The 17,192-nt window shown below is 39.6% G+C and overlaps 3 protein-coding genes across 3 annotated transcripts; 2 read left to right on the top strand and 1 right to left on the bottom strand.

Annotated features, from left to right (window-relative positions):
- Positions 1–217: 217 nt before the first annotated feature.
- On the bottom strand, positions 218–14,480 carry LOC146478503 (ribosomal oxygenase 1-like). The gene is made up of 15 exons (XM_085112106.1): positions 13,890–14,480; positions 12,271–12,370; positions 11,957–12,070; positions 11,309–11,415; positions 11,045–11,152; positions 10,689–10,723; positions 10,021–10,115; positions 8,817–8,900; positions 8,538–8,642; positions 7,675–7,767; positions 6,405–6,453; positions 6,180–6,297; positions 5,599–5,698; positions 4,728–4,814; positions 218–785 (listed from the first exon to the last, which is right to left on the bottom strand). Exons 1-15 carry the CDS (start codon positions 14,423–14,425, stop codon positions 735–737), a joined length of 1,782 nt encoding a protein of 593 aa, XP_084968232.1. The 5' UTR covers positions 14,426–14,480; the 3' UTR covers positions 218–734.
- Positions 2,638–3,603, top strand: LOC146478504 (uncharacterized). Its single transcript, XM_085111679.1, has 2 exons — positions 2,638–3,190; positions 3,494–3,603. The coding sequence occupies exons 1-2, from the start codon at positions 2,965–2,967 to the stop codon at positions 3,601–3,603; spliced, it is 336 nt and encodes a 111-aa protein (XP_084967805.1). The 5' UTR covers positions 2,638–2,964.
- A 94-nt stretch (positions 14,481–14,574) lies between the features above and the next one.
- Positions 14,575–16,818, top strand: LOC146478505 (palmitoyltransferase ZDHHC22-like). Its single transcript, XM_085112123.1, has one exon. It carries the CDS (start codon positions 14,625–14,627, stop codon positions 15,519–15,521), a length of 897 nt encoding a protein of 298 aa, XP_084968249.1. The 5' UTR covers positions 14,575–14,624; the 3' UTR covers positions 15,522–16,818.
- The last annotated feature ends 374 nt before the right edge of the window (positions 16,819–17,192 follow it).

A 17,192-nucleotide genomic window follows, 5' to 3' on the forward strand; every position in this document is an offset into this window, starting at 1 on the left:
TATAATGGATAAATGTTCGTTTTCAAAGATCTCGTCTTCGGAGAAAGTTGTACGGTAGGATGCAATGAAGAACGGATCATTAAAATCAAGGTTTTTTTTTTTTACTTTTAATATTAATCAAAAGCAACCACACCTAGTTTATTTTACAATTTTGCATCACACTTTGTTCATTTTGACAAGTATTTGCCAAGTGTTTGGCTTTCTTTTCTTTTTCCCCTTTCCTCTGTTTTTTTTTTTCTATAAAGTACGGATGCATCTTTTCTGGATTTTGAGGCGAGTAAGTTATGAAGAAATGTAGAATTATTCCTATGGTCGAAGTGAGGCGAGTTAAACTGTACAATGTAATTCCCTATTCCAGAAACTATGAGAAAACTGTAAGGGATAAAGTGGAATCGTTTGGATACACCTGTTGCGAAAAAGGTTGTCTAAAAAAGCTTTTTTGGACAACCTTTGTCGAAACAGCTGTCTACGGATGGACATTGCGCCGACGAATAAGTGCATTTTTGAGGCAATTTCTCGGTATAGCGGAACTCTCTCCCTCACTCGTACCAGTCTCCCCGTAGTTTCTGGAGTGGGACGTAATGCAGGCCGTTTGTTTTTTGCCATTCCACGCTATAAATTAAAACGTCCATCGAACTTCATAGCAGCTCAATCGAGTTCACTTTGTTTTCAACGTCTAGGCTGCATGTTTCCCGAATAGCAAAGTAAGCCTAGAAGCCCAAGTTCCCTTCTCTTTACTTCCTGACGAGAATTCCTTTTTCGTAGAGCAATGTGACTAAATCGATCTGAAACAAAAAAAGGATGAACATAAAATCAATCAGTCAATCAATGGAGAGTGTAAAATGGTTCGACTGCTTGGAAACAGGTATACATCTCTGTTGCGGTTTTTGCTAATTAACACATTTTGATCTAGTTTGTATTTTCCGTATCTTAATCGGTGTTAATTGTGTCCTGCACCTTCACTCCATCCTGAACAATTTTCGCACTATATGTAAATTCAGTGGTATATAATATTTTCAACACTTTCATTTTATGAAGTTCATGAATGGTTCAAATATCAAAGGTATTCTATAGAGCGCGAGTGTAACTGTTTGAGCACCTTTATTGGGATTTCTCGCAGAACATGAAATTCATGAATCGAGTTTCTGGTCGAACTTAGCGGGGTCTTCGCCCGCATGTCACAGGGTAAAAAACTTTTTGCAAAGTTTTTGTGTCACGAGTTTAAAAGTAACAACTCGCTTCATCATGTCTACGTCCCTTGGACACCTCCAAACTCATTTTTCATCACGGCGAGGAAATGTTTTCGATATGTTGCTATTGTATGTCTGCGAGATATGTCCCCGCTACACATCACACATGCAGTATTGATCTGAACACGATTTTGCCAGTGCTGTATAGCTTGCGAGCAGGACGTCTTGTCTGCTTTACGCGCGTGGCGAAGCCGTGAGTTGTGAACACACGCGCGGCAAAGCCGCGATTCCCGAGCCGGCGAGAAAGACTCGTCCCAGGTTTTCGCGATTTACTCCGGTTCGCCAAGCTGGTCGTCCTACAACTCGCGCCAAATAAACCAGAGCGCCTGCTGAGCTCAGAGGCTAAGTGCTACATAACGCACCGACTTTTCCCTGTACCACGACCCTTAGCAAGGATACATCTTCACATGCTAGGGTACCCAGCACAAGGACCTATGTCAGTAACAAGAAGCTGGGACAAAATCATACAAAACCAAACTTCACTTAAAATGAATAAAGTTTCTTAACCCCTCCCCTTCCCCCTACACCCAATTGAAGCCAATAGGCCATTTCCGAGTTGCTGTGAACCTCACTATGAAGCGAGGCTAAGTGCAAAACCTTCCGGAATCCGGTCGTTTCGCCTACGGGTCGTTTCGCCTACTGGCTGTTCGCCTACGTCTTGAGGTGATTCGCCTACGTCTTATATGTCAGTTCGCCTACGATTCATATGTTGAATTTTAAATCTGAATTATTAAAGTCTTTGGTCATTGGAACCTTAAAAAGAAAACACAACAACAAAAGTCGATACATTCTATCCTTGATGTATAGAAAAACAAAACGCGCTAAAGCTTTATTATAGCAGAACCCGGCGTCTACGAATAGAAGGGTCAATGTGTGAATGATATTCTGCTTAAAATGAGTTTAAAAAAACGTGTGATTGTAAAACTGAGCATTAAGGTGTGTATTAAAATGAAATTAATCACAGTTTACGGTCTTTGTGCAGGCTTGTAAAAGCGCGAGCCACTGTCTTTGTGTAGACTTGTGAAGCGTGAGCGGCGCCTAAACTAAAAAAGGTGAGACTTTCATTAACATATATAACGATATTAGCTTCGGTTTCCACTTGACAGTCGGTTCAATTTCTACGTCGATTTTGCGACTTGTTGAATCTTTAACTCTATAAACTATCTTGTGGAGAAATGTGTCCGGGAATTCTGAAGTTGCTCCGTTTGCGTACTTTCAGTTCATCTAACTTAGCAAGCTGACAAATAATATATGGAGTTAAAGTGTTCTTTGTGTAGACTTGTGACTCGAGCGGCGCTTGTACTAAAGGAGGTGAGAGTTTCATTAGCATACATAGTACTTACCACAAAATTAGCTTGTTCACACTACATAGCTTGATTTCAAAAATAAAAGTGCGCTTTCACGCGTGGACTCGGATCAAAATAACCAAGGATTAGATTAAAGTAACAACGGTTTACGGCCTACACAAAAAAAGGTGAGACTTTTCTCATTAACACGATTGATTTCAAAGGACATTGTTTAACATAGATCAATTAGCAAACGATTGTAAACAATATTAGCATTCACCAATCACATCGCTGCAATTTCGATCCATGGGAGAAGGCATTGACAGTATAAAAGGCCTAGTTTTTTATTCTCATGTCACCAGTTTGTTAGAACAACAGTATTCGAAAAGTCAATCTACACTATTAACAAAGTAATAATCATCGATATCATGGAGGAATTTTACTGCATCTTTTGTGCAGAAATTGTAAACTCCCGCCAAGAGGCCCTACTCTGCGGTGGATGCGACAGATGGCAACACCGTCGTTGTCACACTGGCGTTGACAGAGCCACGTATCGACAGGCAGTAAGGACCGGCCAGGACATTTTATGGACTTGCATCAATTGTAGAGACGAGACGCCAGTACCAGTTGCTGCTAGTTCGATGATCAATGCAGGTATATATATTTTTTTGTCATATCTTAAGATTGATTTCCAGCACTATTTAAGGCCAAAATATTTCATGCACTACATTACTTACAAAAAAATTCGGACGTTTAATTTTCGGACACTTTTTTCCTCATTTCGGACAAGTACTTTTAAAGTTTTATACTATACTGTAAAAATTTAGGACGCTTAAAATTTCGGACGGTTTTATTTTCGGACACTATTTTTGTCCGAAATTAAAATCGTCCAAAATTTTTTGCAAGTAATGTATATTGAAGTAACAAATAGCTAATATATGTGCTTAAAACCAACAGACTCGAGTACGCCTTCTGCTCTACCGGAGTTGTCTTTACCCGTTTCATCGCCATCAGACCTCGGAACAGTCATGGAAGTGACTATGTTCTCTGCCCCGCCGTTAAGCTAAGTTTTCTAAGGTTGACTTTACCTTAGGTTAAGTTACACATTAATTTAGACGTAGAACAAGGCTGGAATTTCGAAATCGATAAGCATCGAGGTTAAGTCGAGTTGAGTTAAATTACGTTGGTTAAGATAGAATTTCGAAATCGATAAGCATCGCTAAGTCGAATTGGGTTAAATTACATTGGTTAAGATAGAATTACGAACTTATGATCTCAATTAATGATCGCCAAATTTAAATAAGCATCGAACTTAATCTCGGTTTTAGGGGCGGGTGTCACTCGGATAACCTAAACGTCCCCGCATGTAATAAGTGTATTAGAATAACAATGTTTAAGGGGCGGGTGTCACTCGGATTACCTAAACGTCCCCGCATGTAATAAGTGTATTAGAATAACAATGTTTAAGGGGCGGGTGTCACTCGGATTACCTAAACGTCCCCGCATGTAAGAAGTGTATTAGAATAAAAATGTTTAAGGGGCGGGTGTCACTCGGATTACCTAAACGTCCCCGCATGTAAGAAGTGTATTAGAATAAAAATGTCGCGAAATGAACACGCTTTATGCTGAGTGTAATTGGAGCTTCGTTAGGCTTGATTTTGAGTGTGAAGGCAACTTAACTCCAAAGGGGCAGTTAATATTGAGTTGGTTTATTTAGCACACAAAATTACGCTTTGGGAATTGACTCAACTGAAGAGCCGATCGCGCATAAAACAGATGAATCAACTAGTGTAGGATGTGTTTTACGACGTACGCGAACTGACATATTTATAAGACGTAGGCGAATCGACTTTAGTCGTAGGCGAATACAGACCGTAGGCGAAACGACCCGTAGGCGAATCACCTCAAGTCGTAGGCGAACAGACAGTAGGCGAAACGACCCGTAGGCGAAACGACCGTAATTCAACCTTCCATATGCCGAAATTTAGTTTTGTTTGCATATGAAAACACTTTGCACTTCGCCTCGCTTTCATAATGAGGTTCAAAGCAACTCGGAAATGGCTAATTTAGCCTTCCCCTCCTCTACGAAAAATCCCTCTCCCCCTCCCCTAAAAAATGAACGGTGCCTAAAGAGGCGACACACAGACACACACTTATGTACACAAAACAAATTGCCAAAAACAGTATATACTTTGTAGTTCGTATCATCGTGTGGTAGATCTTTTACTCTGATGTACTCCGGGAAACTGCTCAAGATCATCTCTAGCACCGGACCGGCCTGAAGAAAAGTGCAATGAAACATAGATCAATTGCGCACCTCTGTTTGTTTTGGAGGCGCGCGGGGTGGAACAACATTTGGCGCATCGGAAAGTCGCTGGTTTAAGACTGGTCCCTACGTTGTGTCGTGTAATAGACCCGTCTCCAAAATGGCGGCCGAAAATTCAAATAAGTTAAAAATAAAAACGTATATCAGCACTAGACGTAGACGTATACCCCCAAATACAAACGTCTGTAAATTTGTCAAATTTCATCTTACATTTCCTAAGCTGATATAACACCTAATATGCTGAAACTCTGCAAGGTTACTAAAGTAAAAGTGCTCCTTCCACTGATGGTATCAGTTTTTCATTCAGTTCAATTTTAACTCATTCAAATCTGTTGCCGCCATTTTGGAGAAGGGTCTATTACCTTACTACGCATTGTCTGTCTTTATGCAGAGGGGCATGTCGAAACAGGGGGAGGGGTGGGGGAGGTAACCCTGTGACGGACTAGCATCCCATACCGAAACCAAAAGATAAACAAAAGAAAAAAAAGGTTCTAACCATCACAGCCACAGTCCTTCGTTACAAAACTGATTATTTTCTCAATGCCGGGAGTTTGAATTAGTGCCATTTTTTTTCTGTAGCCGTAATGACATTGCACATAACCAATAAGCCTCCCCCCACCCCAATCTATCTAACGGCATTAAATATCACCTGTGTAAACAGCCCTTAAGATGGTTGTAAAATTCGCCCCTCTGAAAATAAAGAAAAGAGTTAAAAACAGTGTAAACATCTTCCTACCTCTAAACCAAATTCAACGTGATCCAGCTCTGTCTCGTGATAGACTCTTGAATTCTCCAGCGTGTGATAAACATTCACGCATTCACCTTCAACGACGAGCCTGTAAAAGCATAAAAAATATAAGCGTTAATGGCAAGAGACTACAACGTAAGCGTTCCGTGTCAAAATCACAATAAAACCTATTAACATGACCGAGCTAATATTTGCCATATTGGTCCATATTTCTCTAAATTAAAGAATTCAAACAAAAGCTGTTTGAGTGTATTCAAATGTATTATTCAGTAACGACACAGGCAAACTCGGAAAAAGAAATTCCCAGTGCTCCTATCAGGAGTCGAACCTAAGACCTTCCGATTACTAGTTCGGATGTTCTACCACTGAGCTACAGGAGACTCGTGGGAGCTAAGGCCATTAAACTATGTTCATGGGACAAACATCCTGCAAACTGTTAGGATTGGAATGCCAATGAGTGGCATATGCGCAACGAAAGGAAATGTGATGTAATATTTTAAGCAACTTTCACACATCACATCACATATTTTTTAGATTGCGGGAACAATGCTCAAGTTCAGCTGAATTACCTGGCAACTCCTTTCCTTATCAGTCTAATCTCAGTCTCCTCATCAAATGTCACTTTGCCAGAGATTTCCCCGTCTTTCCATGATGAACTGCTTCCAAATATACTTTTTTGTATTTCCTCTAAAGTGGAGCAAAAGATCTCTGTTATGAGTTGAAAAAGTACTCGTTTTAAATCACATCATTTCATCAAAGCAACGATCCTCAGTATTGTAGTTTCCTTTACTTACCTTCAGTCAAAACTGGAGGCAAACAATCACGCAGAACACCAACGGCTAACTGAACACACACAACAGAAGCAAAAAAGAAATGATTTAACGATTTGCTTGACATTTCACTCGCATTGCACTACTCTATATGCAGTAACATAGTTTTAGTTTGATTCAGACTTCACTCACACGTTTGTGACAATTTTTAGTTGAAAAAGTATTTACTTCTGGGCACCATACGGTTCATTTCACCGAAATATATCTGTTCGGAAGGAATTAATCACCTCAGAAATTCCGATTTAGTTTTGAAGAAAATCTAAGGTTTTCGACGGCAAAGTGTCAGCGCAATATTTCGTAACACTAGAAAACATAATTCCTTTCGTTTTCGAAGGGGCAAATGTGAAAAAAAGCCAGCTAGCATTTTCGGAAAGCCGACAACAGCTCGCAAACTCGGGAAACAACATTCCGTTTCCTAAAACTTTCTGCGACCTAAATATTCAGCTAAAGCATTCGAACAAATCACATTGTATTAGCTTACGGAAACATGCTCTTAACACCAAACGATATGGGAACACAAGAAGGAATATTTTAAGCGTTTCGCTTTAATGTTCTCGTTGGGAAAATACCTTTTTTATCATAAAGGCGACCTTAACAACGCTGTGTGTAATATTGTATTCAATTGGGACCATGCACTAGATTACCCTCTGCTATTTGGATGATCCCAACTCACTCCCTATGTAGATGTTATTATATTTATTCGCATATGTTTATTTCTAATCTGTATCCTCTGTAAATTTGAGTTGCGTTAAATGGATTATATGATCTGGTCTGATCTGATATGGCGTATTTGGGAAATAAGGAAATAAATCTCAAAATGATAACTTCTAACATGGCTGACCAATATTTTGGAACCAGGGAAGGAGAGTGTACAAAAGAAATCATTTACAAAAGTCAAATACCCCTAAACGGCCCAGCTTTTCTGAGGTGGGGAATAAAGAGTTCTGGGGAGCAGGGATGGCGCAGTGGTGAGAGCACTCGTCTCTCACCAATGTGGCCCGGGTTCAATCCTCGGACTCGGTGTCACCTGTGGGTTGAGTTTGTTGTTGGTTCTCGTTCCTGCTCCGAGGGTTTTTCTCTTGGTTCTCCGGTTGTCCTCTCTCCACAAAAACAACATTTCCTATTGCAATTCGATCCGGAATCTGAGGAATCTAAGTGTCACCCTCGTTGACCAAAGTTATTTTGTTTATATATCTGTTTATTTAGTTATTTATGGTTCAGTCATGTATTGTACCTGGTCAGCAGCTGCATCTACTGGAGCATGTGAAACTAACTTCATCATCAGCTTCTCCACTTTTCTCAGAAACTCCGTCCTCTCTTTGGTGTGCTCAACATGATAAGATAAAAGTTGACCATGGTTAACAGTTCCGGTTGTTTACCATTTTTCAAGTTTTAGATGGGCCCAGCTGTTAAATGCAACTCCGAACTGATCCAATATTAGAGTGGATGAAGGGATAAGTTTCTCCAAAAAAAAAAAACTGTGGTGCTGCGTCGGTGGGGAGTAGATGCTGACATTTCGAGCATTAGCCCTAACTAACACTCAAAACGTCAGCACTCAAATCTCTTTACGGTGGCAGATTTACCTTTAGTTATCAACTCTGTTGATAAACCAAACATTCAATGCTAGAACGAACATGGGAGTGCAAAGCAGTCTGTTTTTTTTTCTCTTTAATTTTTACCTAAAGTCGCTCCAAAGGCGCGAAGCGCCGACAGCGTGGATCTTCGCACGTGAGACTCAAAAGCGTGTGATCGTGTCTCTCCCCAGTCCCACATTTCGTTTCTACACTCATTCCAGACCTTTCGTTTGAAGACTGTACCATCTCTACATGTATACTATAACCTGCAATCAGGCGTCTTCTTTGAGATGTAGGGAGGGAGGGAAGGTATGATCACAGGTTAGGTATATTAAGAAAACCAGCTCCCAGTTGGCTTGATAGCTCAGTTGGTAGAGCACTGCATGGGTATCGCAAGTCACGGCTTCGAATCTTGTTAAAGCCAGAACGTTTTTTCAGGCTTTCTTTTCGTAACTGCTTATTAATAAGTTGTGCATACAACGGTCATTTCAATTAGAATAAATTATAATTTATTGTAGCTTACCAGCTCCGAGTTAGCCACACCCATGAAGTTAAGATAATTGAGTGGTAGACCCTGTCGGAATTCCAAATCCTCCTCTAAAGCTATTTGCAGTGCTCCTGGGAGTAACTGAAAATTAATTATTATCATCATCATCATCATCATAAAATTTGTACTGCACTATTTTTCCAATGCTAAACAGAAATATTACAACTGGTGACACCCTTCCTACAAGTAACATGCTCACTAAAATTAGTAAAACCATTCAAAGCGATTACTTGTAATTTTTTAAAAATTACTCACCTTTTCCATAAAATCAATCCAAGCATTCTTTTGATATGTAGACAAAGTAATGTGTAAAGAGTGAGTGTCGCTTGGTGTGTCAGCCTAAATAAAAAATATATGTTAATAATAATATTAAATAATAATAATAATAATAATAATAATAACTTTTTATAATTTATTATTTGCGAGCTTAAACAAAGTTGTTCTCGAGTCACCAGCATGACAGCTAAATATTCCTGACTGTAAGTGGCTTACTTCTTCTTATTATTATGTTGTCAATGACCAGAGAATGTCAGTCTTATCAAACATGGTGTCAAAATGTATGGGTAATAAGATGCCAAGTTGGTCACACTACAGTTTGCCATCCTCTTTCAAAAATTCTCTGTAATTCTTACACACTGAATGCCATTTGTCTGTCAGACACAATAATGCAACAGCATTTATTGACAAGAAAACAAAAAACAACTCCACAAAGATTACAGACTCACTGACAGACTGGCATCAGGGGCTGGAGGGTGGGGAAGCTGTTGCTTCTTATGACAAGAAAACAAAAACTGAATCACATGACCGAATGTGACATCTGATATCCTAACTCATACCCAGTCCCCATTCAGTGTGTGAGAATTTCATTTCTTGCCTCTTTCATAAGCTCAGTGGCATGAAAAATATTTATTACTATATAGCAAATATAACATTTACAGTACAGTACAAGACAGTACAGTACCTATTAAATTAACAGAATTAAGCCTTTAAGCACCCAGCCCCTCCCCTCCCCCCAACATCCCCACATCATTTCCTACCCCTGATGGGCGAATTGACAGTTATTGACAGATAACCTAATTTGATTATGGTAACTAAAGCCGTTGGACAAAAATCAATTGTAGGGGGTCTTAATATGGTAGGCATTCCCTCACTACTCCCCAGGCTCCAATTTTGTCTCTTACTTTTCTCACTCACCCCTCCCCCTCACCAATTCAACTGCTGCACAGGCTACACCAGATCAATAGTTTAGATAGATAGTTCATTTAAAAATCACTTCGCAGCCTAAAGGCTGAATTACTTAATTATTTACAAATCTTTAAAATCAAACTTAATTACAGAAGTAATAGAAAAAATGGAAAAACGAAATATGTCTCATCAAAGATATGTATATTAAACTAAAAATAAAAACTAGAAACCACAGCCCAGAGAAGATTTCAATCAAGAAAAATGGTACACTGACCTGATGAATTGTTCCTCTTGGGAAATAAAGAACATCTCCAGCGACAAGCTCGGTATCAAGGATAGGCTCACCAATTTCATCCTGGTTGAAATTAGCTAAGAAGAAATAAAATAAAATTAATTACACTGAACAATATTGTACTACTTTGTGGAAGTTGGCTACCTGGAAAATCCAGCTACTTCAACGGGCAACCAGCCAGCAAGCCTGTGGATTTTGAGTACAGTCTGCTTCCATGGCTACAAAACCTAAATGTACAATGCAGCCATGTGTCCCCATGATTTCAAGTTGTCCTGGCACCCATCACACATAACAAAGTGGAGAAAGCCCAAGGAGAGAGGGGGTGGGTAGGGAAGGAGATCGACAGAAACCACAAATACAGTGTAGGAACACTTTCCTTCAGAACATGAAGTAAAGCACACCACACAACCAAAGCACTCTGGAGTTCACAGAGGCAGAATGGCTGCTTCAATGCATTATTTGATGATAACTCCGACCACTAAGCTCCTTGTGTTAACTAAGTTAAGTTGCATTTTTAAAACTACATATGTACAACTTACATGTACAATGACGTGAGTAAGGAGCCCTGTATCAATAAAAAACTGTTTGGATAAAAAGCTTAAACTTGCCCCAAGCTGCTAGCTGCATGACTGGATAATTTATATACTTACCACTGGAATATCTTGGTAGTGCTTCTACATCACTTCTGCAGAACAAGATGTAAAATAATAGTCATTTAGTAGGTTCCCTAACTTATAGTAGCAATATGTATTATAATAAATAATCACTGTATATAATTTTGGAATGGCATGGTATGGTATGGTATGGTATGGTATGGTATGGTATGGTATGGTATGGTATGGTACGGTATGGTACCATGTGGTATACCTTACATGTATGGTATGGTATGCTGATAGTATGGTGCATCATATGACATGGTATCATTTTCTTTGGTACGGAATGGTACATGGTCTGGTTTACTTGTTACGCTGTTTGTTGTCACACTCATGAAATAAAGTTTAATTACCTGGGGTTATACAGCCGCCAGTGTTTTCTACCTTCAAGTTGTACAACAAAGGCTTCAATGTCGTCATAGTGTGGAGCAAATCCTTGAGAACCAGGCGGAGTTAAATAACTAAAATAAAGGAGAAAATTATGATCATTTGTAACAATTCTGAAATTGACTTGTGGATTGACCAAAGAAAATAAGGAAACTAAAACATTAATAGCAACCCAGATGTATTATCATTTATGTGATGTAAAGATATGGAATTAGGGTATAACTCCTTACACATTTGCACCAACTAGGCAACCAAAATATTCCTGTAACAGTGATGTCAACTTCCAAACTGAAGGGGAAAAAGCTTGTGGATTTAGAAATCTGACAGAACAGCCATTCTGTAGATAAAAAAAAAAAGAAACTAATAAGACATTGCAGTTAAACCGTTTAATAATGGTTACCCTTGGGAAGAATTTAGAGTCCGCTGTAGTGTCAGACATGACCATTATGAGGAAGATTTTGGTAAGACCAGTTTACTGAATCCATGGATAAGCAACAACAACATATATTGATCAATATTCCAAAACTTAAACACAAGGTGGCTTCTATGTACAAATAGAAATGACCTAATCAAGGTTGGGGAAGGGCCAAAGTTAACAAGACAACAGCCACGAAAGAAACTCTGCGTGTTGAATCCTTGATAGAAGCCTTGAAGTAAAAGAGTTGGTCAAGTTGACCAAAGAACTGTCATCTATAAGACTAGTGCAGTATGAAGGTTACCAAGGAAAAATTCAAACTAAAAAGTGCATCTTTCCATTGAAACTGCTATCTACATGCATTGTACAGTTCTTGATTGCAGTACTAGTTTTACCGAAAAGTGCTTAACTACAAAATTTAACATGCTTTTAAGAATTCCTATAATATTGATGTACACTGTACCTCATAAAAATCCCAAACAACTGGTGCAAGGGCCCTGCCTTTGGGATTATGAGTCTCTCTTACGCCATTTTTATATGAAGTGATGTCCAAGTTGACAGAATACTGAACACTGCGCTGAAAAGATAGGACAAAAAAGGATCTTACATGTAACTCATTACAAGACACTGTGTGTCACAGAGTAAATTTCAGAGAAATGCACCAAAATTAACTACTTTTCATAAATTCTATATATGTTTGTAAAATCACTGTACTTTTTACAACTTAAGGTAATTTCAATAAAGTTTTATTATCACTATAAATTTATTAAAACTCACCTTTCTAAGTATATCATCAAGCTCTTTGGTACTAAACCAGCCATCATTATAAGCTGTTTGGTGTCTCTTTATCAACAGTGGCTTTTGTTCCCATAAATCACTGAAATCAAATGAAACAAAGAATTTTTTGCAATTTTTGTCATTAAGGGATCATCATCATCATCATCATATCTTTATTTACCCTCGGATTTACAGAGTAGTTTATGCAGCTAATATCTCTGAGCATTTACCCACCCAACCATGAGAGTATACACACAAAGACCAGACCACAGCACCAAGAACTACGTTCCCTACTCTTTGTGAACAGTGAGTGGGTTCTTTAACGTCCCACAGAGTTACTTTCAAACAAGGGTTGTGGACGGGGCCTACGGTTTATCGTTCTTATGCGAGAAGACTAGAAAGTCTAGCCATTTGCAGAAGTCAGAGCAAAGGCAGCACTTTCTCCTTAGTTATTTAAAGACCCTGAGTGTTGGTCCGGCCGGGGTTTGAACCCACGACCTCCCGCACGGCAGTCTGGTCCTCTACCAACTGAGCCAACCGGTCAGCAGTGCCAACCGGTCGGCGGTAATTAAGTGATTGTGATGATAACAGTCACGATGATGCCAATGATATATATTGTGCAGTTCCAGAAAATATCCATACTCCCCCCAGAGAAGGTTTTTTGTTTTGCTCCCCCGATCCCCCCAGGAAATTCCAGTTTAGCCTCATACTTTGCTTCTAAAATTTTGACTTTTAAGACTCCCCTTCCCCTAGGAATTTCTGATGACATTCCATGGGGTGGTATGACCATAACAATGACGATGTGGATGATAATGACGAGGACCATAATGATGATGATGGTGGTGGTCATGTTGGTAATTGTGGTAACGTCAGTGGAGATGGTGAATCATGGTAGTGGTGAATAAGCTGTGATAATGGTGATAATGATGTACTCCACGGAATTTTTGATGGGGGTTTGTGGCTTGGTTCTCAAAACCTGACCCTACATGTATTTCCAACCAAAATATTTCGGTTCCCTTCTTTAAACATGCATGTCCTCTACAGTAATTGTATTCATACCCATTTTTCTGACCTGGTAGGGTTTCTAGAATCCATACCTGTTTTCAACTTTTAGACCACAATGGTTAAAATCTATCGCCTATTTCCCTTCAAAACAGCTCAAAACCATACCCTTTGGCACCGCGCATACCTATATAGCTTATATAGGAGAGTACCCCCTCCCCCCTCCCCCACGGTTTCGTGTAACATTTCCGAAGTAGAACAGTGGAGTCGTAAATCTGGAAGAATTAAATGACATACAGTAACTTTGCTATGTGGTGTTGCTAGCAGTCATTGTTGTACTTTGTCCTGGCCCTGCCTTGCAGTTCGGTTTAACAAATATAGCACAAATGACTGCCATGTCACAGTGGCAGGGCACTGAGAGCTCAACTCTTAACTGCAATTTGTGTTTTGCAACCCCTCATAACAGCATAGCCTCCCTCGCAAGTGCTCTTTTATGGCTTGCCATGCAATCTTTCCTTCCAAGATTGTGTGACGAGCCAAAAGAGTGTCTGTGAGGGAGGATAAATTCAACGCGGCAGAAGTGCGACATTTGGACTTGGTCTTACAGTTACATGTACCTGAAAAACTTCCCAGGTTTCACTGGGCTTATTAACCACGAGAACAGTCTGTCGGCTTCCATCTCGCCTTCCTGCAAGTCAACTCGATCATGATGCTCTACTTTGCCATTTGCTGAATTGTTGTCTATTCTGCACTCTGCCTTCTCTGGCATACTGTGCATGGTCAAATTACTTGACGACTTCTCCAAATCACCATCATAACTTTGATATCCTTGTCTCTTTTTCTTTCGGCTTGAAAGTGTCAGGCTCTGTCGCAGCTTATTAGCTTTGCTTAGCAATTTTCCTTTTCCTCTTTGCTTGGATTCCACGATATCTAAGCTGTGATCTTCGTGGTCGAACTTTCCATTCGTCTCAGACTCTTCAACTTTGCTGAACTTTTTGGAAGGGCGGCTGGCTGAATTTTCTTCGTGTCGTCTCTTCTTTGTGCCAAGCGTCTTAGCAGATTTTTCTTCTTCCTGCTGTGGAGTTTCAGCTTCCTTTTTAAGCTGAGATTGATAAACAGCAAACGCTGAACGCCTTTTGAAGTTTGATTTCATTTTGTCTGTATGATCAGTCTCGCTAGCACATGGAAGGAAGCCGAGGAAGACTTGATTCTCCCGCGAAATACAACAGCGGATATCGTACAAGTGAGGGAACCTTTGATGTAAAAGTAACAAAGCTTCCTAAAGGCGTGGCTGCAAAGCTGTGTTTTGAAAATCATTTTCTGTCGATTTCTGTCAAGTTCTGTGTTTCAAAATGTCCTCTAAAATGAATGATTTTGCACCGCGCAAGTACTCTGGTAAAGCTCCACGAACTACCATACTAGGAGCACATTCTATGGGAGTTGGATATGTCTTTATAATGATCATTCTTGTATTTTGGTTGGAAATTTTTCACGTGATACCTTCGTTGTTTGGGCAATCCACTCAGCTCCTCACAGTCAGTTTGGTTTTGTTTATGTACGCTATGATCAACGTGATTGGAAACTATTATTACTTGATAACTACTGACACGTCTTACAAGAAGGCTGATACGTTGAATGAAGAGAGAGATGGAGTTTTCTACTGTCAATCTTGCGAACAAAACTCGCCCCTAAGATCTCATCACTGTTCCTTCTGTGACAAGTGTGTTGTCAGGCGTGACCATCATTGTTTTTTTGCTGCCACCTGCGTTGGTCACGCAAACGCGAGATTCTTTGTAGTATTTAATTTCTTTGTGTGCGTTGGATCTGCTTATGTTGTCGTTATAAACTTGATCTATCTACACCACAAGACTGGACCTTTAATTCCATTAAGCTTTGAAGCGATCTCCAAGGTAATTCCACTGTTGACAGTGTTCAAACTATGGACCGGAAGTGTCACGCTGTTTTACTTTTTAGTGGTTGTCATTACATGGCTTTGCCTGGTTCAAGTTTTGGGATGTTCAGGATGTTTCTTCTTTCAGATGACATTGATTTTTTCTGGGCAGACAACTTATGATTGGAGACACAACATACTTATATACGACCAAGGATGGAAGAAAAATTTTATAGGTATTTGTGGACGTCTGTGGTACCTTTGGTGGCTTTTTCCATTTTTTCAGCGACAGAAACTGGCATCCAAAGAAGAAGACTACTGTCCTCAGTATACTTCTAAAACATCAAAATATGTTTAAAACAAGGCTGAAGCAGAACATGTTGTGCTGATAAGATCCAGACAATATTATTGTGGTGCTGTGTGCAACTGCAGGGTCCGAAATTAACTTTTTTAGGCAGGCGCCAAGTGGCGACTGAAATTTTTTTTTCAGTCGCCAGATGGAAAAATGTGGTCGCCAAAAAGCAGAAAAAAAAAGTGTCAATAAAATTTTTCATTCGCAGCGAAACACAAACCCAAATTTTTGGTTGCCAGATGGAAAATTCTGGTCGCCAATTTTTCTTTTAAGAATCAGAACGAAGAGAACGCGTTTGCGTTTGGGGCCGCAATGGCGATTTATACACCTTCCACTGAAAAACCACGACAAATGAATCGAATGCCGGCTATATACGCAGTTTCATAAGACTTCTAAATGTTTTAAGTCAACTTTATACCTTCTCTTGTCTCTACCCTTTGGAGAAGAGATGTAACCGATTGAAAAACTGCCGGTTGGTTCTTTGCTCTATGTTCTAACCGTAAACGATCTTTCCTTTCGCGTTCTGTCAAGACGATCGACGGATCGCCATGTTGTTCGCACCAGGCCACAACCGTGCAGCATTTCTCGTTCTAACAACATGGCGGCGAAGCTTCGCACTGCTTGAGCTGTGAAGTGTTGTGATAGATTTATAATAACAGGAAAATCTGTTTTATACTTCAAAAGCAGTAAAAAGGTAAAAAGTAAGTGACCAATTGGCGGGCGGCTTTGAATTCTATTTTTATCGATTTGGCTGAAAATCAAAGTTATTGTTTGTATAATGATCGTGACATGAAATAGTTAATCGCCCGCTGGCGACCAGTTGTGAAATTCTGGTCGCCAGTGCAAAATTTTTAGTCGCATTGGCGACCAGGAGAGCGCAATTTTGGACCCTGAACTGCGGTCGAGGCATGCAGCACTGTGCACAACATAATGGGCGCGATTTAAAAGGTCCAAACATGGCATTATGTACAGCACTGCATGAAATTTCTAAATAGTGCTGCATGCCCATCCTCAAAATTGTTGCATGCAACTGTTATTCCAACAGTTGAAGGTTTTTACGGCAAGAGAGGTGTAAATGACTTTTTGCCTTAAAATTGAAATAATTTGCTCCTAATAAACCCTATTTTGAAAAAGAGACTGGTTATCACTAATCAGTCTTTGTGCCAAACTAGGGTTTATTTGGAGAAGTTTAGTCACGCCTATCTTGCCTAAAACCCTTCAGTTCAATTATACTGCAAAGTAGAGTTAGGTGTATGTATGACATTTTTTTTGTGCGGTATTAAATAATTCCACTGTATCTGCTGTCCAATTTCAAGTCCTGGTTCAATTTTTGTCAGTTTCCCTTATTTTGTACTCATCATCATACTTTGTCATAAACAAAAACTAACTAAAGGAAAATCCAAAAATTAGCCACAGATAAATTGAACCACAACACACCCACCCCTAAAACTCTTATCAAGTTATGCATAATAACGTAAAGTACAACCTGAACATGAGCTGCTGTCATTAACTATAAACTATCCTTGAAGACTGACAACATTATGTCAAGATAACTGGTGACTCTGAGTTTGAAACTGATTGACGAAATGACAGCAGTTGTAGGAGATTTCTCTTACATTCGTGGTAAAATGCTTTGTGTGTAGAGCCCACATCAACTGCAACTGTGGCAATTTTTCC

Source organism: Pavona decussata, unplaced genomic scaffold (assembly GCF_977016875.1).
Source record: "Pavona decussata unplaced genomic scaffold, jaPavDecu1.1 SCAFFOLD_64, whole genome shotgun sequence".
NCBI lineage: Eukaryota > Metazoa > Cnidaria > Anthozoa > Scleractinia > Agariciidae > Pavona > Pavona decussata.